We start from the raw sequence: 8,988 nt of genomic DNA, 5'->3' as shown, positions 1-8,988 counted from the left end.
TAAAATCTAAACCTTTTGAGGCTCTCTTTATCTCTCGATTCCCGTCCAAATCCCTTGTCGATAATTTAGCGTCTAGTGGCGACACTACCATGACACCCACAAATCTTTAATTTTCGGGCGTCCTTGACTTAATGCTGTCAGAATGAGGATATAGGTACCTCACAGATTACGTCGTTGGCAGCAGTTTTATTGCCACAACAACATTTGATAGTCTGGAAAGTAAACAAATATGATTGAATATTTTTACCAGTGCTACCTCTGCCTTCTAATTTTCAAAGCTTAACAACATGTGTGCAAGTATGGTGCGTTAAGGAATTTAGTAATGGCTCATCTTTTATTGTAATAGTTGTATTTACAATACCCTTTTTGGCATGCTTGGGGTTAATGAATTTTTAGCAGATCGAATGGGATTCAAAAGACACTTAAGACAGGCTATTAACGATTATTCTAGGTAAGGCACATATAACATGAAGAGTATGCTTATTTAATCATTATCATAGTTAGTTGTTGTCGACTAATACGGCATTCTAGTAAGAAAAAATATATGATAATAGGGAACAACATTAAAGAAAGGTAAGAACCAAGAAAGAGAGAGTATAGACAAAGAATTTTAAAATCAAAATCAAAGTTAAAAAAATTGCAAAAATCATACCCAATTTTTTCCTTTGATAATCACCTTCCTGAATTTGTTTCCTTCCTGATGCACTAAAATTTGAGATTTGAAGAGATGATGACAGAGATGCATAATATTTTTCTAAAAACTTAATTTAGGGTTGTATCTAAGATGATAAGAACAATAATAACTATCATTGTAAATTGATTGCCCATTGATGAAGGTAGAGAGAGTGGGGATATATTGAAGGATCTATATAGTAATCGAAGGAGAGGGAGAAGAAAAAAAAGACTTGAGACTTTTGGGTTTCTGATTTCTGTGTACCAACTTGATTATGTTTTTGACTATTTCCATGAACATGAAAATGATGAAGAGACTCCAATTAAAGTTATATTTTATCTATAATATAGTTACATTTATTTGTTATTTTTCTTTATTGTTTTTCTATATCTGATGAAAGATTCCAATAAGCAACTTCTTCGCCCTTGAGTTGATGAGTGCCTGAATACCGTCATCGATCCTGCATGCGAAGTTCCGATCAATGCCATGACCTGCAACCTCACAAATTTTTTTAAGAGATAAGAGGTTAAAACTAAAATTGATAGACTTTGTCCTACATTCTTTCACTTTATACACCAACTTATCAACTAAATTATTCATTAATTTAGAGTCGAGAAGAGTTGAGAAGTCTAATCGTGAATTTGTTTGAGAGAAGGTCAATTATAGGATTCATTAGTTAGAATTTATTTTTAAATAATAATTAATTGGAAGATTAAGGGGTTAAGTATGTAAACCTCTCACAAACCTTAGTTTCAATCTTCAAGTAGCCTTACTTCTCAAAGTATTCATCTCTGGTTCAGACTATAAAAATTTTCGCAAGAATGATCATGTAATTTAATTCACGTGATGAAGTAAAAGAAGATGAAATTATTCAGATACAACACACATAAAAATGTGTAATCTCTCCTCACTTACAAATCCTAAAAATTTCCCTAAAGCACCCAAAAATCACATGAGATTAAATTAAGCGACAAAATAAAGTCGACTAATATTTATCATGATGGATCAAGAGAAGGCAGAATTATATAAACATGATATGTACTATATCAAAATTCCTCATTATTTACGGTTCTTAAAAGAATTAGAAGCAAGTGAAATAACAATTTTCTCCAAAGATTATATACTATTTGCTCCTTTTCATCATATGCCTAGAATACTTATAGCTACAAATGAAGACTATCAGAATTCATTACTAATTTTTGAATCATAAAAAAGTAACTCTTGGATACCATTCCAAAATAACTGAATATCACATAATGACTAATAACAAAATGTAACTTCTATTGCATTTAATATGTGTTATTAGACATTAAAGCCGTGCAAATATTCAAGCATGTAGTGGGCTTTGCATGCTAATCCAGGTGCTGCCTAGTGCTTATACCATAAATTGGAGGCTCCATTTTGATCTAAGAGAGAAAGCCGAGGCCATCTCTGAGTTCACAACGCTTGAAATTACACTAAGGTATCAAAGTCCACATTCAATTAGGATTTGCTTGCTAAGTGTTTGGTGAAATGCTGCTTTAGACTTATTTGTATCAAAGCTTGATATTTCTGCATTTGGATTTCTATTATTCATTATTTTAAAGCGTTGATGAGCTTGGCAATGCCCCTGGAATTCTTGATGCTTGTTTGACTTCTTTCCTGCCCTTTTTCATCTAATGTTTGCGCCAATTGTCGGGATTTTATTTGAATTCTTCTTCCAATTTCTGTGAATCTACTCTATTATTGACTAAGCTTGGTGTCTCCTATGTTCTGTTTTAACTGTGATCTTTGAACTTGCCTATTCTTGTGAAGGTTTAGTTAGGTTAGGCTACATCCACCACAAGGGGATGACTGATTACTTCAAAAGATATCATTCTTGCTTATAACCGTAAATTTTGGGATTCAGCATGTGATCCATGTGTATGGGATTCAGTTATGAGCGTGCACATGTGAAAATTCAGCAAACTCCTAGTAGCAAAATTGCGCAAAAATGTAAGAGAGTGAAGTTTCAGTACGAAGAAAATTTATCGAGTGGAATTGCGTGCTTAGATGCATGATAGAAGTTTACTTACCACCCATTCCTTTTTATCAGCGTCATGAGTTTCCCCGCTGTTGGGATAAATTAAAATTGGCTTATACGTCACCTGCGCATCACAAAATTGATAAACGATAAAATATTATCTGCCAGGTTAAATGGCATGAATTAGGCAATAGCATTGTTTCACCCTTACTTGTCTTCTTATTCACTGGAGCCTAGAGGCACTCCAGCTACCAAGTCTGTCGCCAGGAGCAGGTTCTTAATATGTCCAACAGAAAATTTTCCCTAGATGAAGATAAGTTAATTGCTGTTTGAATACTTGTACGAGTCGTTTTCATAATGGCAAGCACTAGTGATGTTTAGTAGGTACATAGATTTGAAGCTGAGGTAATTCTGATTTCAATGCTCTGTGCTCCCTAACTTCCTTCTGTAGCCTATTGTTCTCTTCAGCTAATTTCTGAATTTGGAAATATATCATATTCTTGGAAAACTTGTAGCCCCTCGTTCTCTTCAGTTAACTTCTTCAATTGTACATAGTAAATTATTCCAACTTTCTTTTGTAGCCATGCAAGTTTGGAAACTTGTGTGTAACATGAAGCTTGGTCCTGTATTCAGAAAAATAAATTTTTTATAAAACTATTAACCATTGACAAAATTGAAAATTTGATCAAACAGTTGAAAAAAGTAAATAATGTAAGTGAAGTTTTTAGTCCTGGGGATATCTAGACCGTTTACTTCAAAATGGTGGTGGGATTGGGACAAGAGGTGGGGTTGGAATTAGGTGAAGTAATTAAACGCTGCCTTAAGGTACTCCTTTCTCCAATTAAGGACAATCCTCATATATCATTGTTCATTTTGCAGAATATCTTATAACCTTTATGTACTTAAACTGTTTATATGTGTAGGTCTTAGTATTTTGTCAAAGTAGATCTCATGACTTCCTTAAATATTGGGGTTCATTTAGTTACTACATTAACTGAATGAGTAGTAAACATGGGTTTATTAGAGATTTGAATTTCCCCCCCTCTAATAACTAGCTTTTTGGAGCGCCATTTGCTAGGTCTCTAACACATTGTATCATAGCCAACGCCAGCTCTTTAGTTGCGAGTGAGCAACGTAAATGTTGACGAGACATTGCAGTGTTCGTCCAGCGGTCCAGGTCCATATAGAAGTTGACAGGCATGAGAATACAAGCCTAAACTATCAAGAAAAATTTACTTGAGCTTTATAGTTTCTGCATTTTGAAGTATGGTTTCAATTTGACATTATTTTCATTTAGATAGTAACTTTGGCAGAATTACCAGATAGGTATATTTTGTTGACCCTACGTGTCAGATTGGTATATTTTCTTACTCCGGTGATGATATGGTATATTTTGTGGATCACAGTGACAAATGCCAGGTCGGAGACAAAATTTCGACCAAAGAGGGTCATGTGAGGTGTTCCATCTCCAATTTCAGTTGCCATAACCAAATTAACCCTGGGAGGAAAAAGAATATCCCTAATTTGAGCCCTAACTTTTTTTAGACCTAATTTGAGCAGCCACACGGATGCACGTGACTTTGTTTTGCCGGAGTTTTGGCTTCGGCCAAAAAATAGGGGTATTTGTCACAGTGGTTCACAAAATATACCATATCATCACCGGAGTAAGAAAATATACCAACCTGTCACGTAGGGTCAACAAAATATACTAATATGCTAATTTTGCTTAATAACTTTCTGGAAATAGTTTTTTTCTGTATGGTTGATAGTATCTTGACTGAGATTAAATGCACTGTGGAATCATCTATACGATTCAGTGATTTGTATGTACCATATATTTGTTAGTCCTCTTTGATTCATACTGCAATATTTAAGTTACATTTCTAATCCAGACACCCGACACAGGTACATGCACACATATTTATCATTCACACGCCCAATATCCTCTTGTAAAAGTTGTACTATCCTCTTGTAAAACTTGTACTTGATGAATATAGCAGTCTGGTTTCATTACTATGATATTAATTGAACTATTTCTTCATCCCAAAAACATTAAACTTATGTTTGTTTACCCTTAACCGGCTGAAGTATCCCCCCTTACAATGTTCTGCCCTTTTGAGGACCATGATCTACTGTTTATTCAAATTTCCCTTTCAGACTATTGCACGAGGCACTTAATTACTATGACTACTTGGCTCATAAATTTTCAATTATTTTTAGGCTCAGTTGTTGTAGTATCAGCTGAATGGTTACTTGCAACCCCAAAATGAATTCAAAATCTGTGGAGCTAGAGATAGAAGAATTTGAGAAAATGACTAACAATGCTACCATTGTTCAAAAAGAAACACTCCAAAAGATTCTTGAACAAAATGGCCAAGTAGAATACTTACAGGCTTCAGGCCTCAGAGGGAGAACTGATCCTGAAAGCTTGAAAGCTTGTATTCCTCTTGTCACTCATGAGGACCTGGAACCTTATTTACAGAGAATCGTGGATGGTGATGATTCACCAATTCTAACAGGGAGGCTAGTTAAAGCATTGTCGTTGAGGTACTAAAATTTCTCTTCAATATTTTTTTATTAAATCTAACTTTTATTTGCCTCTCATAAGTTTTGAAAGCTTGCATATTTGCTGTAGTTCTGGTACGACACACCGAAAATCGAAGCTTATTCCCTTCAACGAGGAAATGTTGCGATCCATGATGCAGATTTATCGCACGTCATTTGCTTTTATAAATAGGTAAGTTTATTTTGTTCATTATAGGTAAATTTATTATGAAATTCATTTTTGAGGAAAAAATATATTATGAAATTAATGTTCCCATGAGAAAAAATTATACTGCAGCAGCTTTAAGCATGCTCATCTAAATCTCTTGGCTTGATATTCATTATGAAGCATATGCCATTACCTACCAGCTTAAACTTTCGGATAAAACTTGTATGTCAATATTTTTCTGATGAACTCATCTAGGACCAATTTCACAGAGAATGCCTCGTAAATGATGGAAAAGCTCTCCAATTTATATACGCAAGAAAACAATCCTTAACTAAAGGGGGTCTAATTGCAACAGCAAACACAACTAACGTATACCGAAACCGACAGTTCAAGAACACAATGCAGGACATCCATTCTCAATGCTGTAGCCTAGACGAAGTCATTTTCTGCGTAGACTACAACCAGTCAGTGTACTGTCATCTCTCGTGTGGGTTAATTTACTCCCAAGAGGTGCAGATAATTTCTTCTGCATTTGTCTTCAGCATTGTTCATGCATTGAGAATATTTAAACATGTTTGGGAAGAACTCTGTGCTGATATCAGAGAAGGGATTCTCTCAAAGAAAATTACAATTCCTTCACTCAGAGAAGCTGTTTCTAAATTTTACTCCTAATCGAGATTTGGCTGATACAATATATAGGAAATGCATGAGTTTAAGCAACTGGTGCAATATGATTCCAGAGCTCTGGCCTAATGCGAAGTATGTGTATGAAATTGTAGGCAATAAAAATTACCTTTATCCCTGCACAACAACTTGGAACAGGTAAAAGAGCTCAAGGGTCCATCTGTGGTAAGGCAAGCCAACTCCCCTAGGGTCCAGCCGACTCAATCCATATTCCAACCGAATCCCTTAGGGTCCATGTAGACGGTAAAAAAATACCTCTATGGGTCTACAGGAAATTTGCCTACGAGAAGAGTTCGCACGCCCAGTTCTCTGGCACGGACCTAAACCGCGTAGACGTCGACTGTACTCAAGTCCAGGTTCGCCTAACGGTCGACTCGCCAGCATGAGTCAGGGTCGATCAGGATGGCGGAAATTCGCTCTTCGCTCAACTCGCCTGCCCGAGTTCGGAGTCGAATCCGCCAGCAAGCCCCAAAACCGTCAGTACAGCTGGGTATCCACTACCCCACATGCTGAGATGGACCTTCCCATCTCTCTCGACCCGAAGGGAGAGAGAGCACAGTACCCCAGGACCGTCAAACGGCCGCCCACAGTGCACACAGCGCGAAGGACTGGACAGGCGTCGAGTCAACCTGAGCATTCATAAATGCGACTCACCTCGGCTGTCTGAACCAAGAGCTGGATCCGTCGGCACTCGGCAAGCTGGCTAGACACACTCGAGTACTGTACCCCTACTTCACCGCCTCTCCTGACCGGAAAGGAGAAAGCATCGTGCTCAAAGCACGCCGGGCGGTCACGCACAGTACAAGTGATCGGACAGACACTTCATCGATCTGCGAACTCATAAATGCGGTTCATTAATGCTGGTCAAATCCACTCGGATAGCAGTCGTTTGTTGCCTCACATACAAGAATGGGCCTTCCCATCGTAGGTGACAGGACATAGAGCACAATCCCTGGAATGACCGTTCATGGTATCGAGGAACGGCGAGACGTCTCTGAAGAGGATGTGGTCACATCCCACAATTCAAGGAGAAGTCAAGCTGTCCTTCTTTCATTTAAAAACCCCTTCCAGCACGATGGAAGAGAGGTCGCAAAACTTGGAGAAAAAAGAGTTGAGACCAAGCTGTTAGCAAATCCTTGCATTACAGCACTGCTGCCTAGTTCCGAGCTCCGATCGCCGACGAACCAAGCAGACCCGAACTCCATTGCCCCGAGCTTCTACTGCGAACTGAAGCTCTCCAGCAACCTCATTCAAACGGTCCAAGGGAAGCAGACTCGACCCGAGCATCGAGCGAAGCGTCCTATAGCCACCTAAAGTCCCCACACAAAACAAAGAGGGCCTTCCCTCTGCTTCTGTTGTAAACATTTGATTTGTTAGTTTGTAATAAGCTTTCTTATAAATACAAACGAAACTCCTTTCTTCGGAAGAATCAAATTTTCACCCTACAGAAGATGGCGACCACAGTGGGAGCAGCTGTTTCATCGAGTGAAATGGTGGTGGCTCAGTTTGATGAGGTTACTATCGGGACGACAGTAGAGTCCCTCGAAATCGAGTTCGACCAGGCCAAGTACGAAGAATACTTGTCCTCCTCCTCCTCGGGTGGCAATGCGTCCCGCAAACGCCACAGAGCTGTGCGCCGAGGCCGACCTCAGACGGTCAAAGCCTCCGCACCCGAGGGTTCCAACCGAGTCTCATCGGAGGAGCCCACTCCCTCGCGATCGATCAAGGCCAAGCCAGAGATCGAGCGCAAGAGGCAAGGGTCTGCCAGATGGATCGCCAAGCGGTCCACACAGACACCTACCTCGGAGGGAGCGCCGGTTCACTCCGGCACAAACCGCAATGCCACAACCCACGGTGACGTTCTCCCCGCTGGGAGAACTAACCAACAGCGACGGCAAACACCCGTCAGACAGGGGGTCCAAACATCCATTTCTCATAATAGCCTGAACCATCACACAGGCCCGAGAAACACTAGACGGGAAGGCAAGCTGCCCGACCTAGGAAGGCCCTCCAAATCAGGAGCGTCAACCGAGGACAGCAGAGCCATACGCTCAGGAGGACTTCGCTTCTCAGGTCATATCCCTGATGCGAACAAACCACACCGAGCATACGAGCCTACCCAAGTGGGCGAATCCTCGAAGGCTGGCGAGCCTCGCCATAATCATTTGGCAGATAAACGTAAAGGAAAAGAAATAGACGGTTCCTCCCGAACCCGCTCTTCTAAACATGGAGTCGAAACTCGCCCACGTACTGGAGTTCGCTCAAACGCGAAGACTCGCCAGTCAAGGCGAGATCGCCCGACTCCAACACCAAGGCGTTCCACCCAACGAGCGCCAGAGAGAGCGCCCAAAAATCTCTCGACAGCTCACCAGAGCGACTCTTCTGAGGCCGGGGGTTGTCACCAACCACCCGTAGAAGACCTCAGAGAATTCTTGACTCGCAAACGCACTATTCACGAGGCGAATCCTCAGTGTCATTGCGAGAGACTCATCCACACGGTCCTCGCCGACTGCCAATGCGTTGGAACGGCGAAACCTTCGGTATTTGAGAGACTTTCTCAACAGGCTTCTCGACCGAGGCCCTCCCGTCGAAGGCGCCGTCACCAGAAAAGACGCGCTGCTGACGACCTGGAACTCTCATCCGCCACAGTCAACATGACGGATAAAGGGAAGGCGGTACTCTCCGACTCGCCAGACTCGGACTCCGTCTTAAGACCTAACACCCGGTTCGCTCGACGCCGACAGGAAGGCATATTCCAGCGAACCCGTAGTCGCAGGGGAGTAAGTATCGGGTTTGACTATTCCACCCTGGTACCTCCCTCCTGCGGCGAAGACGAAGGTCATTCGGCAGCGGCCACATCTCAAACCTCGCGCTCAAGTCAAGATGCGCAGGCGAGAGTACACATGACCGCACTCG

At 40.9% G+C, this 8,988-nt stretch overlaps 1 protein-coding gene and 1 long non-coding RNA gene across 3 annotated transcripts in view; one reads left to right on the top strand and one right to left on the bottom strand.

Annotated features, from left to right (window-relative positions):
• Nucleotides 1–5,421, top strand: part of LOC109847403 (jasmonic acid-amido synthetase JAR1-like) — a 46,878-nt gene extending 41,457 nt beyond the window's left edge. Inside the window, exons 1-3 of one of the 2 annotated variants that reach the window (XR_002248622.1) lie at nt 1,158–2,135; nt 4,896–5,222; nt 5,311–5,421. Coding sequence is in view for 1 of the 2 variants with exons in the window: in XM_020416635.1 (XP_020272224.1) it covers nt 4,921–5,222; nt 5,311–5,416 (408 nt within the window). In the remaining variant the exon portion in view is untranslated. Of the gene's footprint in view, nt 1–1,157; nt 2,136–4,895; nt 5,223–5,310 lie in introns of those variants that run through there. The other variant, XM_020416635.1, reaches the window with a different exon arrangement.
• LOC109847426 lies at nt 1,084–4,903 on the bottom strand. Its single transcript, XR_002248626.1, has 3 exons — nt 2,887–4,903; nt 2,728–2,799; nt 1,084–1,164 (listed from the first exon to the last, which is right to left on the bottom strand). It is a non-coding gene; the product is annotated as an uncharacterized LOC109847426 (long non-coding RNA).

Source organism: Asparagus officinalis, chromosome 1 (assembly GCF_001876935.1).
Source record: "Asparagus officinalis chromosome 1, Aspof.V1, whole genome shotgun sequence".
Lineage (NCBI taxonomy): Eukaryota > Viridiplantae > Streptophyta > Magnoliopsida > Asparagales > Asparagaceae > Asparagus > Asparagus officinalis.
This window is presented reverse-complemented; position numbering and strand designations above follow the sequence as displayed.